This window comes from Pogona vitticeps, chromosome 1 (assembly GCF_051106095.1).
Source record: "Pogona vitticeps strain Pit_001003342236 chromosome 1, PviZW2.1, whole genome shotgun sequence".
Taxonomy (NCBI): Eukaryota; Metazoa; Chordata; class Lepidosauria; order Squamata; family Agamidae; genus Pogona; species Pogona vitticeps.
The window spans coordinates 315,018,778-315,042,771 of NC_135783.1; the positions used below are offsets into that span (position 1 = coordinate 315,018,778).

Sequence of the window (23,994 nt, forward strand, 5' to 3'; positions counted from 1 at the left end):
ATCACAATTTAAAATTTAAAAATATTTTCAAAATTTAAACTGTTAAAAAAATCTGATTATTCATTAGAATAAGTGGAAGAGAGGTGCATTTGGCACTGTGAAATGGCAGGATATAAATACAGCTTAATAAATGAATAACACTGCAAAACAACAACAAACCCCTGGAGGAACAATGTTCCTTCAGCATTCCTTTTTAAAGGTTGTTTCATGGGATGGAGGGGAAGTTCAAAGAATGAGAGAACCACAAACTATCCTGTCATTCTTCATTTGAGCTCTTTCAGCTGTTAAGAGTCCAAGCCTTTCTTTGCCAGCATCCTTTGTTTTCTTGAGTCAAAGACCTAATTATCAATCTTTTTAAACAATTGCCATACCAGCTGCCCAGAACTTAAGAACAATGCACCTGTCTTCAAGGAGTAGTGTGTCAAATGAAAATAAATATAACCCTAAAAGAAAGACTATTTGCTTCATGCTCCCAATCTGCTGACTATAAATAGTGGCTTGGATCCATCACCCATCCTTTAGGTGGATGAAATGGCTCCTTCTGCCCCTGGAAGACATCGGATACAACCAGCAGACACACTGGGCGGTGTGATTCCCCTTTCCCCTGCAGCCGCTCTGCATCTTCTCAGAACACTTGCTCTGAAGGGCTGGGGCACCCTCTGAAACAGTGGGAGATAATAGCATCCAAGGAAAGATCACTGTCTCTTTCCATGGATGGAGCTATTTTGAGCCAACCTCTGTTGCCAGAGCAAAAAATGTTTGATCCAACCCAATGGCTAGATTTCCAGCAGCAACAGTGCTGTTATCAGATGTACATAGTGCTTTCAAAAAAGCTACATTTTAGACCAGTGGTTCTTAACCTTTGTTACTCGGATGCTTTTGAACTGCAACTCCCAGAAACCCCAGCCAGGACAGCTGGTGGTGAAGGCTTCTGGGAGTTGCAGTCCAAAACTCCTGAGTAACCCAAGGTTAAGAACCAGTGTTTTAGACTACAGCTCCCAGAATCCCCAGCTACATAGTCAGGGCTTGAAACAAATTTTAGAATGTCTCACCAATCCGTCAAAAATTTCACCAGTCAGCATGACTGGACTATAGCCTTACAATTTATTTTAACAAATTTAAACTAGGCACTTGTTCACTTTTATTTCTACATAACAATGTGTACAAAACCAAAATAAATACAGTATAGCCCTCAGACTTGGGTTGCTTTATTACCTGCGTGCCTGTGGGTTCATGAGGCTTGTATTTTGAATGCCTTTCTTTTAAATGTCTCCAGCAAAAATAAAACTGAAAGCAAAAGTGCCTGGCCTCTTAAGGAGCCACAGTTCCCTCCCATCCCAGGATGTGTCCTTATTTGGTTGAAATTGGGAGCACAGACTCTCCATATTCTCCAGCATGGGACTACTCTACATTCTCCTGCAAAGCTATGTATCTATGTGCCGCTCGAACACTCTTCTTGCAAGAAGGGGGCAGTTTTCCTTTTGCAATGGGAGGGGGGAGGGGAGGACTGCAGGATCAGAGAGAGAGAGAGAGAGAGGGAGGGAGAGAGAGAGAGATGGGTGGAGGGTAAGATGGCAGGGAGGGAGGGAGCTGGGGCTCGTCAAACAGCCCTGTAAATAGTCTACGTACCTTTGAGTCCCAGTTCTTGTTCAGGTAATAAATGCAGGTGATACAGCGTCCATCACCATTGGGGTTGTCTACGTGACGCACATAGCCAGTTCCGTTCCCAGGGTAGCAGGCTATCATTGCCTAAGGGATAGGAAATATAATTGGAACATTACGCCAGGCTTTTCATGCTGTCACTGAAGGTTCCTGTGAATGCCAACAATATTATTTATACACCTCATGCAGGAAGTAATCCTGCTTCTGTGAAATCAAAGGTAGTGCTCTTAAAGAATAATGCTCTTTAATGAAGAATGTGAGAAAAATTCTTATTTCAGATGATTTACTAATAAATTTAAGTTGGCGATTGGAAATGGGGAAACTGAGGAATACAGTGGTACCTCGCTAGATGATGACCCCGCTAAATGATGAATTTGCATAACGATGACTTTTTTGCGATCGCTATAGCGATTCACAAAACAGTCATTCCAATGGGCGATTTTCGCTTGATGATGATTTGGTCCATGCTTCGCGGACCGTTTATTCGCAAGACGACAATTTCTACAGCTGATCGCAAAATGGCTGCTCTGTTTTTGGGACATATGCTTCGCAGGACAGCCATTTTAACAGCTGATCGGCGCTTCGCAAAATGGCTGCCCTATGGGTGATCTTCGCAAAACGATATTTTCCCCATTGGAACACATTAAACGGGTTTCAATGCATTCTAATGGGGAAATGGTTTTCACATGACGATGACTGCGCTAAACAGCTATTTCTATGGGATGGATTATCATCGTCATGCGGGGCACCACTGTAGTCAATGGAGGGGGTGCAGAGGATTTACATAACCATACTTTCTAAAACCAACAACATTAATTTAGGAATGATTGCTACCCACCCATGGAATGAAGAAGACATGAGCAATTACTGTGTGGCTTTGGATAACTGGACCGAGCCCTTCTGATGGTAGGCACAGATGGATGCATTGTAAGATGACTGTGGGGCAAGACAGGGCAACATACAGCTTTCTGACTTTGAAAAAAAAACACAACAACCCGACACTGGTACACTGCCATGCCTACTCAATTATCCTTCGTACAGCTCTTCCTAAAGAAACATCACTGGATGTTATACATTCTAAATTTTTGTACTCTAAATAAAAGAAAGGATGCAGCAGTCAAAATATCTCTTCTGCACTTCCCACCCTCACTTTTGAATAAAGAAACCAATAGTGGTTGAGTACAGCCTGTCTCCTATCTCCAGTTTGTCTTCGAGATCCAGGAGGAATGCTTGTAATGCAAAAAGCAAAACTCAGCTTGATGAAATAGAGGAAATCTTGCAACAGAGAGCCAGCTGAAATTGCTTTTCATCAAAGGTGAGATTAAAATCACTAGGTCTTAGATATTAATGACCGACAGAGGACTGAAATCCAGATGTTCACAATCTGCATCACCATTCCTTTTACTCCAAAGCCCCATTCCACTGATTCGCACACTGCTCTATAGGTACTCCTAACCAAACAAATGCTTGGTGTTGCAAACTTTGACTGTGCTGATAAAGTTTGGAAGGGGGAAAGAAGGCCCTGACTCTGTTCACCAGAGGTGCCTGGTACATTCCAAATTGATGTTCACGAACCATCTGCCAACATTTTGGAAAGTTATATTTTGGGACAACAACTCTCATAATTTCTTGGTTGGCATGGATTATGGGGCTGGAAGTCCCCAAAACTACTTTTTTGAGTTCTTCTATCTGTAAGGTATTATGCAATAAGCGTTGAATCAGCAAGGGCAATTATGCCTGTGAATATTTGTAGTCTTGATGCACAGTATTCAATCGTGCACACAGTCCAGTCAGAAATGGGGCCTGCAAACCGTATACAGTGTGTGGAACACATTATATGAACTCAAAGGTTCATTTGCTTTTTGAAAAAGATGCATGGAAGATGCATCACCAAAGGTGAGTGGTCTGAAGACCTACATGTTAGTAACAGAGCTCTTATGCATACAGCCAATGTACTGTAACAGCAAGGATGGGCTGTCCAGATGTTTTTAGATTCCAATTCCTAACATCTCCAGGCAGGACTAGCCAGTGATCAGGGATGAGATATTGTTACGAGTCCAACAACATCTGTGTTGTCCTTGAGCTTGGATTGCAGCTAGGTTCTGCATTGATTAGAGTAACAGACCAGAATTTGTGGAGATGAAGACTCAAAACTTGATCAGCTCTGAAGCTTGCTGAGTAACTAAGGGGCTGTCATCATGTCTCTCTGCCTACCTGACAAGTGTCTTGTGAAGAGAAAATGAGGTGTGTATGTTGCAGCGTGTCACCTCATCTTCTCAGAGAAAAGGTGAATACCTTCCATATTATTCCAACTGTTTTCCAGAGGAACAGATATGTTCATCTGCTGCAGCAAACCTAACAAAGAGTTTTGTGGTACTTTAAAGAGTAACATATTTTATTTGTCTAGTGTTTTATGATTACAGACAAGCTGAATATGAAGGAGTGGGCTTCAGTTCACAAGAACATATACAGTATACCAAATTTGTTAGCCTTTAAGGTGCCACAAGACTCTTTGTTGGATTTACTATTTCAGGGCTTTTTTAAAGGCTGGGATTATGCTGTTAAGCCTTGTTTTTAGCATCTATTATTAAAGGTAAAAGGTAAAGGTTCCCCTTGACAATTTTTTGTCCAGTCGTGTCCGACTCTAGGGGGCGGCGCTCATCCCGCTCTTCAAGCCATAGAGCCAGCGTTTGTCCGAAGACAATCTTTCCGTGGTCACATGGCCAGTGTGATTTAGACACGGAACGCTGTTTACCTTCCCACCGAGATGGTACCTATTTATCTACTCGCATTTGCATGCTTTCGAACCGCTAGGTTGGCGGGAGCTGGGACAAGCAACGGGCGCTCACTCCGTCGCGTGGATTCAATCTTACAACTGCTTGGTCTTCTGACCCTGCAGCACAGGCTTCTGCGGTTTAGCCCACAGCGCCACCACGTCCCTGACATCTATTATTAATCTATATGTATTTTAATTGCACTGGAATATTAAAATTATATTTTAAAAATTATAAAATTACATGTTATATTATTTTCTACTATCTTTATTAACACCCCTGTTCTATCCTGGATTGAGGAAAATAGGAGTATATATTTAAATATCTGATATAGGAAATTTGCTGGTTCATGGGTAGGAAAACTACTTTATGTTAGGGGAAACACTGATAGCAGAATAAGGGCAGAGAATGGCTGAAACATTATACACTTGACAAAACCACTGGCACTCTCTGGATGAAGGTTTAAACAATGAAGGAAAATCATTCTGGTCCTCCTAGAGCCTGCAGAAATAGTGTCATGTTTTACCAGTACTCTGGCTGGAATAATCCCAGAAGAGATGAAGCTGTTTTTATAACTTCTAGTGTATCTTTCAGATACATACAAAAGCAAATAAGGAAATGAGGAATGGGGATGGAGGAGAGGAATGATCTAAATTTAAAGTAGGCAACCACTAACCTCAGCTTTTATAAGCACGTGGATGCTGATCATGACCGATTTGACAGCACCTACCCATCACAAGAACACTAAGTCAATTCAAGAACCATTAATAGAAACAGCTCCTTTTCACATGATGATAGTTGAGATACTGATGCATAAAAACATTGTTTTTTTTTAAATTCAGCCCTTACTGTGCTTAAGTCTTTTTTAAAAAGGAAAAAACTAAAGTATACAAAGAGACTGAAGAAAATATACTGTGATGTACAGTATTTGAAATGGACATTGTCTGTATTATATCACTGTAGCCTAGCACTGGGTAACTTGTTGCTTTTATTTCTGTTGAACTACAATTCCCAACCTCCTTTAACTCTGGCTGCTTTGGCTATGTCTGATGGGAATTACAGTCCTGCAACATCTGGAGAGTCACAAGCTGCCTCCCATTCATCTAGACCAGTACAGTCAAGGACTACTGAGACAGTTGTAGTCATGAAAGGTCATTCATTGCTGGATTGGAAATGAACTCTTGAGTCTCTTCAAAGCCTGTATCAGAGGAGTGACAGTTTGTAAACATTTCCTCTCTTGCCTCACCAACCATGTCTCTAGTTCTGATCGATATTCATGATGAAGAAAGATCCCATCCCCTCCTTTCCTGTCCTCCCACTATACCTGAACTTAGACAACTGGAGTGGGTGCTGGCAAGGCTCCTATACATGGGCTTGAGAAATTTGTTACAGAGAGACAGAACCTCTTTTCAGGTAAAATTTAAACGTGTGTATGTGGAGAAGGGAAGGAGGGAATGGATAATCTAAGGCAAATCTCAACAAATCTCCATATAATATGCATGTAGGCCCATCAAGAGGCACGTACTAGCTGTGCTTACACTTGCAATGTGGCAGATTAGCAAAGCCATGTTAAAGACCTCATTGCCAAAGCAGAGAGATGGATTAGCAAGCAGAAATGGGGCTTCCCTTGTGGCTCTTGCCATCTGCTAATGCAAAAGGGTGTTGCAATGAAAAAATGCCATTCAAACTTGTCTTGCAAGATTGGCTATGCCAGACACACTGTGTAAGCCTGCCTTGATCAACTAGCATAATGCTCCAGATCTGTATCCCGCCATACATGGTGGTCTCCAGACCTCTTCCAGATTAAACAATGGTACTCTACTTAAAGTGATTTCAAGTAGTAAGCCTGAACGCGAAGTTTGGAAAGTCGCCTTGGGTCTTTTAAAGAAGAAAAGCGGGGTTAAAATATTTTAAATAAAATAAATAAATAAATAAATAACGTTACATTTAAAAAGTTACTGTTACAGATCCAAGCCCCCTTCCATAAATTATCTAGTTATATTATAGTCCTTTTTTTTAAAGTAACACAGCAGGTTCCCAATTTTTTATTAATTACCAAAATGAAAAGTTTTGGAGGTTTGCAGGTTTTGTTTTGTTTTTTAAAATTAAATGCTACAAACTGTTGAACCTGTATATAAAGATGGGGACAGAAAAAAATTTTTTTTTGGTGCGGGTGATAAATAACAAACTCTCAAGGCCTCTTGAAGACCGAGGGCTTGATCAGACAGATATTTGTCCCACTGTGTGATCTACTGTGGGGGTGGGTTGGTTTGCTCTTTGTTCCAGAAATCACACAATGTAATCACTGGAGCAATCTAAACTGTCTACAGAGTGGTCCTACCTGTACTTTTAGGCACGTAGGATCACTCTGTTTTGGTCCATTTCCAACCTGTGTGCTCACTGAGAACTGATCAACAGTGAGCCTTCTTCGCTGTTAAGGCTCCTTCTGATTGAAATTTCTGGTATCATGAAGTGGGTGATATGTGAGCCACTTCAGGATACCTTGAACACTTCCTCTGTTCCTCAACCAGAACCAAGAGTAAGCCAATAGCAAGCGTTCGCATACACCTTTCTTGGCAGTTTGACTACTTACAGGATCAGGCATTTATTTAATGTGCTGGCCCCTGGCAGTTTCCAGGAAATACAATTTGTGAAAGGCAAGTTTAAAATTAGGGAATTATTAACCCCAATCAGAGTCAAATGTACACCAAGGCAGAGGCTCAATGAACATCCTGTGGGAATTCTCTCTGCAATTAAGCAGGATAAGCAAAAATGTGTACTGTAGTTGGGAAGAGGAAAACAGGACTTACTAAAGAGAAAAGAACAGGTTCCATAGTACAAAGGGCACAATCAAGACTCAGTTAAATTATTATTTGCCTCTTGTAATCCTGTTGATTGCAATAGGCAAACAATAGCCAGAGATGGGAAGCCAATCTGTGGCCATGCTGGATGTCAAAGTCTAAGAGCTGCAGTCTAGAAACCAAATATTTCCCATGTCTGAAAGTAGCCACCTATTTCATTCATTCACCCCATGAAATCAGGAACACTTGCACTCTTAGAGTTCATTGAGATCTTACCTGAAGTTTAAGAATTTATTTTCAAGCTCGAAAAAGTTGGAGCAAATATATCGGAAAGAAAGCCTGTAACCCCAGCTGTAAAACAGACATTCAAACTGGCTACATTTTGTCACTTTGCATTTCCACCACACAGCAAAATGCTAAAGGCTATGAAAAGAGAAGTGAGGTTGAGAGGAATTCGTTAACAATAGGATCATAACTTTGCTTGCAGCGAACACCCAAGTCTCTTCTCATTTTCAAAACAATTAATCTTTCCTTCTGTAAGAAGGATGCTGCTTTGCTCTTTAGCCCCGTGCACTTCAGTATATAGCAGGATGAATATTTATCGGAAAACCTCCTCCTGCCCCTGGTTTTCTTGCAATCCTGACTGATAAAACTTTGTTTCTTTACAAAAATGAAATAATAAGGAGGTTGAAATTGAATGCTATGGATGCTCCCCCTCCTTATGCCCACAGAAATAAGTGCACCTCATTTTGCAATGGATGTTCCAAGAGCAGCTTTGCCATCTCGACCATAAATGCAAGGAAAAGAATCCTTTCTTTTCTGAACGGATGGCGGGAGTTAGCCTCCAATTAGCAAAAATAAACAGTCTTGGTGCATCAGTGTACACACACACACACACACACACACACACACACACACACACACACACACACACACACACACACACACACACACACACACACACAGTGGAAGCTCTTTCGGTTTAGGGAGACTTCCTCCAAACTGCTGTGTGATCTGGCTCCTTGCCAGTGAGATGATGGCTTAATGACAGTGCTACGTGCAGTGCGTGAGGCTATCAGCAATCAAATGCAAACTTCACTCCAGAGTACACTTCACAGAGAAACTGTTAAGGGAAGGAAAAGCACATACAAAACATACAGCACTTCTTATTTGTGATGCCGGCGGAAAGTTGCCTTCCCCCCCCCCCTAGACAAGCCTACGCACACACACACGCGCTCACACTCTTCGGTTCTTTTGTGTGTCTTGCATTTGTCCAAAGCTTCATTCAGTGACTAGAGGGGAAGGAGGGGAAAATATAGAGTTACTGTTTAACAGACTAAACAAAACTTATTCCAAATGCAGTTTAGCCAATTTCTAATTCCCAGTGTTCTTTGCATACTTTGAAGGGCAGTTTATTCTTCCTGGCCAAAATCCCGTTTCTTTAGCTGCTGCCTTACAAACACTCAAGGCACGATACCCTCCCATCACACTGGCTGTTCCATGCAACATGGTCCTGGCTGGATTTCTTGACTTTCATGCAAATGCCCAAAGAAACATCTGAGAAAAATAGATGGAAAATACTGACAAAACCCAAAATGTTGGCTTCTCTAGTCATTAACAAAAGAACTGTGTGGACATTAAGATTTCTAGACCACCTTTCAAATGAGAATATTCTTTGTGCATTTTACTATCAGTGCATTTTAAAATACAAAATAAAACTAATTAAAATCGCATACGCATAATTTAAAAACACATTCATTAAAAAAAACACCAATTATCTTCATCAGGCCAACCAAATGTCACAGTGTCACAAAATAAAGTGCAAGCTTTTAAGATTTACAGAATTATTTATCAGGCCAGATGGTATAAGGTTAATTACACTTTGAGAAGTGATAGGGAAAAAATCATATTAGGGTCTACTAAGAGCTGTAGTGATTACCAGGGAAAAGTAAATAATTCTCACAATCAATCCCAAATAAAGGATACCCCTGCCTCCGGAAGGGGAAAAACACAGATCAGAGAGCACATCCACAGTGTTGTTCAGAAGAGTAAGAGAGCCCTTTCTCCTGATGATTGATATGCCTTCCCAGAACATAGCTTGGTGAGATGGGGGGTGAATCACCTTCTGAGTACAGGAGTGCCTCGCTTAACGATGTTAATTCGTTCCAGCAAAATCGCTGTAGAGCGAAAACATCGTAAAGCAAAAATAAAAAACCCACTGAAACACATTAAAATCCAGTTAATGCGTTCCAATGGGCTAAAAACTCACCGTCCAGAGAAGATCCTCCATACGGTGCCCTTTTTTTGTGCCTGTCTAGCGAGGAATCTGTCCTAGAAAACAGCGGGGGGGGGGGGACATTTATTTTCAACCGGCAGCCATTTTGGAACCCGACGATCAGCGAACAGCTGATCGAAAAATTGGTTCCCGAAGCAGGGAACCAATCATCGCACAGTGGATTTTGCCCATAGGAAGCATAGTTTTGCAATCGCTTTTGTGATCGCAAAAGAGGCATATTTAAGCAGATTCGTTGTTATACAGGGCAATCGTAAAGCGAGGCATAACTGTACTACTCTCAGAATCCCCTAGCGGGTATAACAGTGATGCTACTCAGGGGATTCTGGACATTGTAATCTGAGAAGGGACTTTTCTCAGCCCTGCAATAGGGTCTAAAGGAGGACCTCACTGACAGCTCTGGATCACTGAACCAAGATACAGAATCACAGACTTGGAAGGGACCTTGTAAGCCCTGCGGTTCAGCCCCTTGTTCAGTGCAGGATGTCTCTAGAGCTGCAGAATATCTGCAACGAAAAAGAGCTCTTCATCTCCTGAAGCAGTATTCTGTATTCCACTACGGAATGATCTTACCCTTATCAACTACAATAACCTGAATTCATGGAAAGCAGTAAATGCACTTATTGGCTAGTTATGACCCTGCAGAAAACAGGGGAGATGAAAGGAAATCATAAAGCCCTGGTATTTGTCTCTTCAGCAGAATTCCTCCTGAGTGGGACTTGGTGAGTCACATCTGTATGTAACCATCACCTCCCTTATCTTATTCAGTTGCTGCTGCCTGGAAGGCTGATAGGGAGATTGCTAGTTACTAACTGTTCACTGAAAGAAATGAACCCGGAGTGCTCACTGGAAGGACAGATCCTGAAGCTGAGGCTCCAGTACTTTGGCCATCTCATGAGAAGAGAAGACTCCCTGGAAAAGAACCTGATGGTGGGAAAGTGTGAGGGCAAGACGAGAAGGGGACGACAGAGGATGAGATGGTTGGACAGTATCATCGAAGCTACCAACATGAATTTGACCCAACTCTGGGAGGCAGTGGAAGACAGGAGGGCCTGGCGTGCTCTGGTCCATGGGGTCACAAAGAGTCAAACATGACTTAACGACTAAACAACAACAGCTGTTTATGGTTTAACTGTTGCATGAAACTGCTCAAGGAGATACTTCGTACTGTATATAAATCCAGGCTTCCCCTGGTAAAAATGATAAAATAGTATTGCTTTAAGATGTATGTCCAGTCTGGAATGGAGGACTTCTTAACAGCAACCAACAGTTTAATCCCCCACAGGAATGGGAAAGATCGTTCTCTAAAGCTCTAGAAAAGCCTGCCCCAAATACAGTGCCCTCCAGGTTGCTGGACTACAACTCACATCATGCTCAACCACCATGGCTACTGGGACAGTGACCACCAGTTCCATTAGACCAGGGGTTGGTAATTAACTACAAGTCAGAGCTGAAAAATTATTTTTCTTAAATTTTGTTTTCATTAAAACCTTTGCACAGATAGAGGCCTGTGGCCTTTGGAGAGATGCTCGTTGTGTCCCAAACTGGGCAAAATCCTCCCCTCCCTGTGTCCTCAGAGAGTATAAGAGCTGGGGAGCCTGTAGTGATGGGGGTTTGCATTTAGACTCTGGGGTCACATGTGGTTTCACTTTCCTTATCTCTGGATATTGCACTACACTCTCTATAACTTAACATCCTATATTTCAAGAATGGTTGCAGAGTACAAATATTCCCATCATAGCTGGGACAAGCTTATCTATTTTACCATAACTATTTTGGGCAACCCTGGTGGATGTACAGTGGTGCCTTGCATTGTGACATTAATTCATTCTGCAAAAATCACTGCAGAACGAAAACGTCGCAATGCGAAATAAAAAAGCCCATGGAAATGCATTAAAACCTTATTAATGAGTTCCTATGGGCTTAAACTCACCATTTAGTGAAGATCCTCCATTTTCGCTGCCTCTTAAGCGAGCAATCTGTCCCAGAAAACAGCGGGCGGCCATTTTGTTTACCTGGCGGCCATTCTGAAACCGCCGATCAGCTTTTTTAAAATCATCGCTTTGCGATGCTCAGTTCCCGAAGCAGGGAACCGAACATCGCAAAGGAAATTCCCCCATAGGGAACATCGCAAAGTGATCGCTTTTGCGATCGCAAAAAATGTGTTGCAAAGTGATTTCATCGCTAAACAGAGCAATCGCTATGCGAGGCACCACTGTACTATAGCTCTCTAAATGTTTCTGGACTGCAGCTCCCATAATTCCTCACTTCACTTGTTATATGGTATTGGGCTGCTGGGATCTAAAGACCAAAAAGGTGTTCGCAGGGCTGCAAGCTGACCATTCTTGGCCAAAACCCTTCCAGCAATACAGGTTGCAGGCCGAGTACCTCCGATGGAATATCTTGACATGTTAACACTTTTACATTTCATTTTTTCTCCACAAAGCTCAAGTTGATACAGTAATTCATTGAGGTGTTGAAACAGATACATTTAAACATAGCAATTAGAACCTAGGTCCGTCTAGTCCTAGTATGTACTCTTATTGCTCTACTATACTTAGTACTTTCTACAATTTTATAATTGCCACTGTATTTTAATACTATTTAGTATTTTACAAGTATGTGATATTATGCTATTTTGACATGCTATATGCTAAGTTCTGTCTTCTCTTTGAAAGGAAAAGTGGATCAATATATATATGTTAAAACCAGAAATGTTATTTTCCCTGGCATGCACCCCAATAACTGAATACAGAGAAGAAAAAGGGAGCTTCCTTTAACAAGACAAGTGAGATACAGTCCCAAGCATTCAGCCTTTCAGTAGAATGAATGTACACGTGAACTCATTATGGACCCCTGACAGAGATCTTTGCCACTGTGCAAGTTTCAGGGGAAAACAGAGAAGTCTAATAACCCTACCATTCATTTCAGATATATCTATATACCTATAACTTAGATTCACATGGTAGCAAGAAAATGTGCAACTTCTGATATATTCACCACAAGCACTTAAACCTTATAATGGTTCTTTTTATTGCTCATCAGAATCCAGAAATACCTTTTAAAGTTCCATATAAAGTAAACATAGACCTCCTGAGAGCAATGCCAAGTCTTCAGTCTCTTGCAGCTGATCATGTTTATATTCATATTTTTCAACATCTTGCGTGCTATGTTCCTTCCCTTGAAAATAGTCAGTGGACCGATTATAAATAAACTGCCTTAACTAGCCAAACAAACTGAAGTGTTGCTGCTTTTAAACTAGAATCATCAATTACGGTGGGCATGAATTCTACTTGACAGCTGACAATTCTCCGTTCATAGGTGGAAAATATTTGAATGATCCCTGTATGGTTTAGCAGTAAAGGACCAAATTCAACAGTTATCCTGAGTAGAGCAGACTCACTGATTCAGTGGGACTTTAAGGGTAAGGAACTCCCATCTATCTGACAGATCTGCTAACACACTGATGGAAATAGCAAGTAGATTTTGCATAAAGAATCCCAAAAAGATGAAGCAGAGACCTAAAAATGGGGACCATCAAGGAGGGTTAGCATCAGGACAGCAGAGAGACCAGGCAGGCAGATCACCTGATGAGTCTTCCATACTATAGTAGAATATCCTTGCCTCTATGTACATTATTGTCTATACATGCATTCTGCATGCAGAAATTAGCATAACCAAATATTACATATATGTTTGTACAGACAGCTGTAAACATGGACATCACTAGAGGGTCAATACAGATATCTTGCAGGAGATGGAGAAGCTGTGCAAGAGTCTCTCTGTCAAAACAATATGCGGAACATATTGTGGTACAGATCACCAACTCTTAATATCCAAAATTAAAGCTGAAAAAGAACATTAAAAGAATCACAGTCCTAAAATATAATTTAAAGAACATTCCTGATTAATTTAAAGTCCACATAAGGAACAGATTTGCTTTAGTAAATTCAATTGACCATGACCTGGAAGAACTGTGGATTGAAGCCAGATATATTATTAGGGAAGAATGAAAAAAAATACAATTCTTAGTAAAAAGAAAAGAAAAACCTAGATGGATTATGGAAGAAACACTTAAAATTGGAAAGGATAGACAAAAAAGCAAAAGTAAAAGGTGACAGAAATTAGGTCAGAACCCTGTATGCAGTTTTTCAGCTACTGTCATTTATAGACAGTGAACTATTACAATAACCAATGCAAAACAATAGGAGAATAACAAAAGGGGAAAACAAAATATCTATTTCAGAAGATCCAAGAAATCAAAAAGAAATTTAAGGAGATTCCAAGAAGTGCAGTAACTATAGAACCTATTGCTTTAATTTCCTTTGCAAGCAAAGTTATGCTCAAGGTGTCGCAACAAAGCTTTCTGCCTTATGTGGAGTGAGAAATGCCTGATGTTCAAAATGGATTTTGAAAAAGAAGAGGCACTCAAGATCGTATTGCAAATATCTCCAGGTATTGGAATACACCAAGAATTTCAGAAGATCAGTCTATGCTTCATAGACTACAGCAAAGTCTTTGACTGTGTGGATCATGAGAGACTATGGGTTGTATTGAAAGAAATGGATGTGCCTCAGCACTTGATTGTCCTGATGCCTAACCTGTATTGTGGATAAGAAGCTACCATTAGGGCAGAATACGGAGAGACAGAATGGATTCATATAGGCAAAGGTGTCAAACATTGCTTTATCTATTTAATCTGTATGCAGAACACATGACACAGAAAGTCGGACTAGATTCACATGGAGGAGGAGTGAGAATTGGTAAAAGAAACATTAATAGATATGCAGATGACACCATCTTACTGGCAAATAGCAGCAATACAGTACTTGAAACAACTTTTAATGAAAGTAAAAGAAGAAAGGGCCAAAACAGTACTGCAATTAAATGTTAAGAAGACAAAAATAATGACTAGGAGGAGCAACACAACTTTAATGCTGGCAATGAAGAAATTGAAATAGTGAGAGATTTTCTACAACTTGTTTCAATTATCAATCCAATGGGAGACTGCAGCCAAGAAATCAGAAGACTGAGGCTCAGAAAGGCAGCAATGAATGAATTAGAAAAGATCTTCATGTAAATATATGTCACTGGAGACAAGACCAAGATCATCCACACTCTTATATTCACAATCACCATGAATAGTGTAAAAGCTGGATTGTAAATAAAGCTGGGGGAAAAATGATTTGTTTGAAAGATGGTGCTGGAGGACAGCTTTGCTGATACCCTGGACAGAAAGAGAAGCCTGAACTCTTTTGGGAGGCAAAATGATGAAATTGAGGCTGTCGTACTTTGGGCACATCATGAGAATACAGGATTATCTGGAAAATACAGTCATGCTGGTAAATGTTAAAGGCAGCATAAAAAGATGAAAACCAAATACAAAATACAGTGGTGCCTCGCATAACGGGCGCCCCATTTAACGACGAATCTGCATAGCGATGATGTTTTTGCGATCGCTTTTGCGATTGTATAGTGATGTTTCCTATGGGGGAAATCACTTTGCGATGATTGGTAAGCTGTTTCGCTTACCGATTTTCGCATAGTGATGATTTTTCCCCAGCTGATCGGCGGTTCCAAAATGGCCACCGGGTAAAACAGGGACAGATTCCTCGCTTACTGATAGCTAAAATGGCCACCGTATGGAGGATTTTTGCTTAAAAGGTAAGTTTTAAGCCCATAGGAACGCATTGAAGGGGTTTCAATGCATTCCTATGGGCTTTTTAATTTCGCATAGCGACAAAACCGCTTTGCAGCGATTTTTGCTGCATGGATTATCATCGCTATGTGGGGCACCACTGTAGATTGATTCTCTAAAGGAAGTCACAGGCTTGAGTTTACAAGAGCTGAGCAGGGCTGTCAAGGACAGGACATTTTGGAAATGCACAGGGTTGCCATAAGTCGAAGATGACTTCATCATAGAACCATAGAACAATTGAGTTGGAAGGGGCTTATAAGGTCATCGAGTCCAACCACCTGCTCAATGCAAGACTGATGGCCCACAACAACAGTAATAGCAAGGCTAGTCACTGAAAGAAGGTTTACATGCAATATGCTGTTGTCCTCGATATGGCCGAACACATGGAATACTACTAGACTATCTTCAGTTAGACAATTACAGTATTTACTTTAGATTACTTTCAATTATAATCTCACAGAAGAACTGTAACAGGAGACACTGTTAGGTTCATATAACCAGTTGCACTTACTGTTCCTGAAATATTTAGCCCCAGAAGAGAAACAGCTGATGGATGTGAATACATCTAGCTAATAAGATTGCTTATTTTTAATTGAGGTTTTCCAGTTAGCTGGGTTTCCATCTCCCTTTCTTATGTTTTGTTTAAGAAAACATGGGCACGGTCCATTCTGTGGATGCAGATGGAAGGGAATTAGTAGGGGACTCAAAGTATATAATCAATAGGCAGTCAGAGAAGAGAAATGCTGGAAATAATTATTTATTATTTATTTATTGGACTTATATACCGCCCCATAGCGCTACAAGCACTCTCCGGGCGGTTTACAATTTTTTACATTATACAGGCTACACATTGCCCCCCCCCAGCAAGTTGGGTACTCATTTTACCGACCTCGGAAGGATGGAAGGCTGAGTCAACCTTGAGCCGGCTACCTGGGATTTGAACCCCAGGTTGTGAGCACAGTTTTAGCTGCAGTACAGTGTTTTAACCACTGCGCCACGAGGCTCTTTTTCTAATTGCGACACTGATTCCTTCCCATATGCGCAAGTGTGCCTATGGCCCACATTCAGTAAAATTAAAAGAAGTCAGAGCAAAAATACTGAAACATAAAGCAAAAAGAAACCAATACTAGAAAATGACAGTCTACCTGCTCGCTTTTGAATCCTGGCTCAGCCTTGCCAAAGGGCTGAGTTTCCTATCCTCCTGTTTACAGGGGAGGCTTCCCTGCTTCACCCTCCCTGCAAAATGCAGCTTCTCCATTTTTCCAGAAGCTATTTTCCTCAGAGAATTCAGACCACAAGGGCATTGTGGTCTGGTAGTCCAGATAGGCGGGTTATAAATCAAATAAATAAATAAATTTAATTAAACCGCCGGCATATAGCATAGTCTTTGGTGCCATCTAGTGGTCAGCCCTGGTAATACACCAGGGGAAGATTATGTCCTAGATTATGTCTAGGTTTTCTGGTTTTTATTTTTTTTATTTTCAGGCGGCAGATTAAGTGAAACCATGCATACTGATTCTGTGGATACAGCAGTCCTACTATACAGAGGAGCCGCGGCCAGTGACCAGTAAGTCAAGAGAATCACAAGTCAAAAATGTTTGGGAACCACCAGTTTAGGGACTTCCCTTCTCTATTCAAGGTAAAGGAATCTCGCAGTTTAAAGCATATGTGGCACTATTCAGAGATGATAGCACTAGGCAAAAATGTACCCAAAATAGAATTTACAGAGCTTCAGTTTTAAAGTGTTCAGGTCTGTTTTTAAATCCTGTTTCTTCCTCAAACTCCTGAGTTTTCAGAATCACAGACTGGCCAACCTTGCAATTTCTCCCAACATTTTCCTCATTCTTTTTAGGCCTTTATGTATATCTAATATAGTGTTTTCTCATTTTTACCTTTATTTTATCCATGCTTTTAAGCTCTGATCTTAAGACCTGCTTAAAAGTATGGAACTCTAGACAAACCATTCTCAGCCTTTTTTGGCTACATCCATAAACACAATATCAAAGAAATGTAGACTGAAACAGGATCATATAAGTTGTATAACGAACCTTCTAAGGTGGCGTGTGAAGAATTGTTTCCAGTCGTGACCCCCTTCAAATATACCAGGGCATACAGCTCCCCCCCCCCGAGAATGGCTGCAGACTCATTTGAAAGTATTTAAAGTGTAGTTTTATCAGTTCCACACCCCCAGTGAGTTTCGATGACCGAGTAGGGGAATCCTAACGCAGGCCTCCTGAGTCCCAGCCCTTCACTATATCCACTACACCACACTGGATATTTGACAATCCTCGTAATGATGGGCATAACATTTGCTGATCATAAACTTCTTTTATTTCAAACTGTGTTTAACTATGCTAAAGTCATGCTATAAAATCTGGCTCCAGACTAGACAGAGGGTCAAGGCTATTCTTAATGCAATGAGATTTATATCAATGGCTCATTGGTGTTACCTGTGTAATCAATGAGAAATAAATGTCTTAAGATGTATAACCTACCATGGAAGAATCCTGATTATTTCCTAGTTCATCGATCACACTGGAAACTGCTACATGAAGAAAGCAAGAGTATTAATCTCTCAGCCCAAGACACAATGACCCCCAATCTTTTTTCTACAGGGATGTTTTCTCCCCAATGGGTGTATACATGCTTTGTCCTTTGAATGCTAACCCTGGAGAGATGCTGCCATCATCTGACAGCAGCAACTGTATTTTATGTGCTTAGATTCCAACAGCACTTCGGAATAGAACTATGCTACGCTCGTATAGATAGAAAAGTGTCGGCAGGATTAGAACAAGGGCTGGTAAGCTCAACCAAAGAATATGTAAGCCAAAGTACACAGGTAGAAAGATTTATCTACATTCTACTAATATGAAAGATTGGCTCAGTGAAAAGGGGACGTTTCCCCGTTTAAGGTGAAAAGAAAACATATTTGTGGCAACTCCAATATTGAGCCCTCCATGTAAGGTTGGTGAAACATCTGTATGCAATGTAAAGTGGTTGTACATGTGGAAAACACTGGATATCCCAAAACAGCTGCCTTGCAATCCAGGAACCAGAAGCACAGCAAAAGTACTCTGCAATCATATAAACTCAATGGGATGATTCTCAGCTAACAGAACTATCTGATTCTTCTTTAGAGTTATTAATCTGCTTTTACAAAAGTGGCAGGATTCCTCCTTTTCTCATTTCTATGTCCAGTCTGTGCACTTTCCAGCCATTCCCTGCAAACTTTGTGGCTATTTTTGAAAAAGAAATATGCATAAATCTCTGAGTACATTTTTCAAATGCTCCATATAGGAACTGGATCTTTGACCTTGATGCCAGTTGGCAGCTACTGTTGGGTCCCGTTTTTCTATCTGGTACCCCCAACTTCAGGTGAACCATGCAAAACCAAAATATTTTGAGTCACTGACTTTTTCCCAGATTTGCAAAGCTTTTACAGAACTTAGATTTGGACACATGGCCTCAAAGGGAGATATAAAGGAATTCCAGTTAAAATCTGGCAGCTAAGAAGCTGAGATTTCAATTTGTCAAGGATCAGAATGGCACATAAATGCTGAATGCAGTGGACTGACATCATATGTCATGACAATATTTTTAGACCGGGTTTTATTGGTTTTATGGCAATTACCTGTTTTAATTGGATTTTACATACTACAGTAGTCTATACATTGTAAAGCCCTATGGCCAGAAACAATAAAGTTTATATATGCAAAGTAAATGCTCTATATTGTTTTCATAGATCCAGCCACTGAGTACAACAAGCATGCATATTTTTTGTAAAATGTATGCATTTTACTTTATGCACACTTTCCAAATAGGAGCAAAGTGCATCTGTTCTACTCTACTTCCAGATGGTGCAGATCAAAGAAATCCACAATAAAATGAAAAAATAAAATAAAAATCTGATCTATCAGCATTCTCACACATCCCTAACTTTTTGCAAAGCCAGCAAAAAGAGTAAAGTTTCCCATTCTCCAGTGGAAACCAACCCATTAAAGCTGACCTGACTCTCTAAATATTTAGGGAAGGAAAGCATGAAACACATATTTACAATGTTAACTTTTGTTCCCTTGGGTCACTGAAGCCCTCACATTAGAATATACTATAATTCCTGCAAAGCCTTCAGGGCTGAGCAGCTTATCACATCAAGGCCTTGCTTCATACTTGAGTGTCTGACAATTGTTTATACACTTACAGGATCAGACTGAAAGCACAAAGCGCACCTATCTATGCTTATCTATTGCTTTGCAAGTACAATGAAGTCCCCCATCCATACTACATCACAACTGCTGCTGCGAGTACCAGCAGCATATATATTATCTATATGTTACGCAACAGAGCAGTCTCTAATCTATGTCTCATGCAGCCAAATATTTCAGTGTATCTAAAAGCCTATGGATAAAACAGTTATTCGGACAAAAATAGTTGTAGTTTATTTTTATTCTCAAAAACATGGTATGTGCTGCTAGAAATCGGAATGTTCATTACACTCTGATCCTACATGGATTAAGGGCAATGAAGTCTCCTTTATATGAAAGCAAGTTGTGGTAGTCTCCATGAAACGTATTGCAAAATTGTGCCTGTCATCCAACACACCTATAAAAGTATGAGAAACAGCTGGCCTAAATGCAAATACAGATGTTGCTTTTCTTTTTCAAACAGCAGCTACTCCACCCTATATTGCCCAGAAGATACTACACACACCATCACTGTTTGGAAAACAATAATGCAGAATTTGAATGAAACCATTCTCTGGATCAAAGTCAATGAGTTATGGGTGTCTCTATATCCAATCAGGCATGCTAACATTTTGTTCAAGCTGATGGAAGAAAAGAGTAAGCCAAGGATTGCAGAATAGCAACCATGAGTTGTGAATATGAGCTTTCACAGAGTATCCAATTTCAGTTGCCCAACTTAGGAAGCCAGCATTTCATATATAACAGACATGCAGATTTAGGGTAGATCCAATGAGTCTAATGGGACCTCAGTAATCATGACTAACCATCCCTTGCACTCTGACACAGATACCACCTCCATATTCTGATAGGTAAAAAGACTACTGTACATGCCTAGGACTTGGTCGGTGGGATTCTACTATACAGTATTTCTAAAACTATTTTTGCTTCTTATTTAGAAATAGCAGTGTGTGGATGTACAGTATTTATAAACCAACATTAAGAACGTCCTAATCAACTCACTCTTTAAACTATTTTAATCATTTTAAAAACTAAGGTAAATGCAACATTAGTCCCACTAGCTTGTTCTTCCATGAGCTGTTGTTTTGTTTCACTGCTATGGCTTATGTATACCATAGTAGGAAGTTGTCTTTGATAGTTTGTAAGTCAAACTGCTGTGCACATTTAGTGAGGTGTAAGTTTTATTTAACTTAGTATGACGTATTTATCTGTTTCGTTTCATTTCATTTCTGCCCACTCTTTCTCCTCACTCAGGAACCCAAGACGGCTTATGAAATGATGGGATGACAAAAGATACATAAATTAAACTAAAATACTAAAAATTCTACCAAAACATACAATAATATTTTTTAAAAACATCCAACTTCAAGCAATTATAAACAAAAACAACTCAAAAATACATTAAATAGAAAAAAGGGCAGCATGTTAAAAATACTCTTTGCAGCCTTATCAGGGTCCAAAAGCTTGGCTGAAGAGAAAGGTCTTTACCGGCTGAAGTCCAGGAAGAAGGCAGCTCACCTCTCTTTCATAGAAGGATTTCCACCATCTTCGAGCAGCCACTAAAACGGACCGCTTTCCAGTCCTCACTTGAAAGAGGTCCATTGTTTGTGAGGGTGGTTGGAATGAGAAAAAATCATAACCCCCAAAGATCTTAAAACAAGGAGAAGATCATATGGGGATGTCCTTCAAATAGCCTGGACCCAAACCATAAATAAGGCCTTTATAGATCATAGCCACCACTTTGAATATTACCAGGAAATGTACCAGCAGCCCACAGAGCAGATGTAACGAGCCTTAGTGTACAGTTGTTAAACTCCAGTACTGCGGGTGAAGACTCTGCTCATGATCTGTAGCTGGCTTGAGGTTTACTCAGTAAATTGAGTTGGGGGAGGGTAATGTATAGCCCGCATAATTAAATTGTAAGCTACCCAGAGAGTGCTTTAAGCACTATAGGGCGGTATATAAGCAGTCTTTGTAACTGGCCCTCATTAATATGCTGGCTACTTTGGACTAGCTGAAGTTTCGGAACCCTCTTCTGAGACACCCCCCATGTATAACATGTTATAGTAATTCAAGCAGCATGTAACTAAGGTCACTACAGCCAGGTCAGACACTGCAGGAACAAGAGCAGTTGGCACATAAGTTTTAATTGTGTAAATGGTCTCCTGGCTACCATTAAAAACCTGGGCATCCAGACTCAGGCATCAAGCAAAGCTGTGAAACAGTTTTTCATGAAAGAGTAACCCCATTTAAAAGAGACCGAATTCCTACTTCCTGATCATGTTTGCAAATGACCAGAAGTACCTCTATCTTGTCTTGATTGAATTTCAATTTGTTCACCTTCATTCAGTCCATTACCACTATCAGACAGTGGTTTAGAAGCAAAATAACCTTTCTGAAGTTAAATGGAAAGGAGAAATAGAGTTGGGTGTCACTCAATGATCCACAGAGTCCATTCCAGCTCTGCAGTTCTAGGATTATTATTATTATTATTAGCATACTGACAGCATCAAATACCAAAACTTTTTTCTTTTTCTTCTTTTGAGTACTGTATTGCCATCTTGGAAATCTGTTGCTTAGAATTGTATAATTGCTATTTTAACGTGTTTTAACTTATGTAAGCCGCCCCGAGTAGACACTGTCTGGGGGGGGGGGGAGGAAATCAAATAAATAAATAAATAAATAAATAAATAAATAAATAAATAAACAAACAAACAAACAAACAAACAAACTTTAAGAAAGCCTCTCACATATATGTCGAACAACATGAGGGATGAGCCTCAACCTTGAGGGAGCCTACAAGCCAAAGCCCAGGGCGCCTAGTTCCCATCACAGATCAATCATTCACTAAGGTGACTGAAGTGATCTCTGTGCCACAACCAAGCCTGAAGCTACACTGAAATGGACCTAGATCAGTGCTATGCAACTTCAGGTCCCCAGATGTTCTTTGACTACAACTTCCAGAAATCATGGCCAGCACTGCTAGTGGCAAAGACTTGTGGAGGGTTTAGTCTAAGAACATCTGGGGACTCAAAGTTAGGAAGCACTGACCTAGATAAACCATTTTATGCAGGAATTCCTCTAGTAGCTGAGAAGGAACCACACCTTTCTGCACCTTGCTCAAGAATGGAATATTGGAGCCTAGCTGCTAATTATTGAGTACAGTGGGGTTCAGGGGCCTTCTTGAGTAAAGATTATATGTCGTTCACATAGGCAGGAAACTGTGGCACAGAAAACAGCCCAAGGACATTAGTGCAGAATTAATAGTTGAGGTAGGCCTGGTTAGTCCAATTTTCTATTCAAGCTGCCAATGGAATCTCTCCCTACAGCAATGCTGGCTCAGAACTTGGAAAAGGCATGTTTGGGATTGTATCTCCCAGAATCTCATGGCCACGGTGACTAGTAGATTCTGGGATCTGTAGTCCAGAAAACAAAGTTTTCCAAGCTGTGTTCTGGATGTAAATTTAGAGGTTAATATAATATAGGTATTCATTTTTACTTGCTACTCTCATAAAATTAATTCGTGTCTCACCCAAAATACAAGCAATCCTTTGCAACCCCATTTCTTTCACTCCCTTGGGCCCAATAAGCTTGTAAAGGAAGAGTGGCATTTCCTGAATCAGCCGACTCCAAAAGGAAATAAAGACACCAAAGTAAATTGTTAACTCAATTAGACACCTGAAATTCCTTCTGCAAACAAACAGGTTTGCCTTTCAGCAGATGCACTTGCTTGCATCAATCAGTGTAATGAACATCCGTGCCTTTCCATTCATTAAGGACATTTTCAATGCATTATTCAATTCAAAAACATTTCTGGGGTGAAAAGAATTACATTAAAATATATAAGCAAAGCCAAATTATCCTGCTTTTGGAAGACAGAAAGCAATCTTAATCAGTTTGGAAATAATTGTTTTCTGGACTTGTGGCTATGCTAGTGGAAGGATCATGGGAGATACCATCCAAGTAACTTTCCCAAGTTCAAATTACACTGAGTTGGATCACTGATCCATCTATATCAGTATTATCTTTGGTTCAAAATTCCTTCCAGCTCTCCAGGAAGTGGGATGAGAGTCTTTCTCCGGCCTACCTCAACTTTCTATGTGCAATGGAACTTTCTGTAGTTCCACTGTCATTGCACACTATCTGGTGCAATTTGGACTCACTGGTACTCAGAGCCTTTGCAGGGGTGGGATTCAGGTTAAGGCAATCCACCCCAGAAGGCTGATGGATCCAGATGGTTTTGTGGCTGCCCTTGGAGTGCTGCCTGTCACTTTGACAGGTGACTCTGATGAATCCCTAGTTGATATATGGAATGAGAAAATGGCAAAAGCCATCAACATGATTGCTCCTAAATGTGTCCTCCCTCGAAGCAGAGTCAAACTGGCTGTCTGGTTTACCGAGGACCTGGTGGAGATAAAATGAGCGGGCTGTATATTTGAGTTAGGGCACATTGGAAGACCTATTCCATGGCAGTGGAAGCGGCAAAGAAGTCATTCTTCTCTGCCACCACTGGATCTGCTGGGAACCACCCAGAGGAGTTTTTTCAAATAGTCAAGGCCTTGCTACA

The 23,994-nt window shown here is 40.5% G+C and overlaps 1 protein-coding gene across 3 annotated transcripts in view; it reads right to left on the bottom strand.

Moving 5' to 3' along the window:
- Nucleotides 1–23,994, bottom strand: part of EGLN3 (egl-9 family hypoxia inducible factor 3) — a 53,735-nt gene that overhangs the window by 11,952 nt on the left and 17,789 nt on the right. For all 3 annotated transcript variants that reach the window (XM_072986355.2, XM_020777867.3, XM_020777868.3), the window contains one exon: nucleotides 1,630–1,749. In XM_072986355.2, the coding sequence (XP_072842456.1) occupies nucleotides 1,630–1,749 (120 nt within the window). The remainder of the gene's footprint in view (nucleotides 1–1,629; nucleotides 1,750–23,994) is intronic.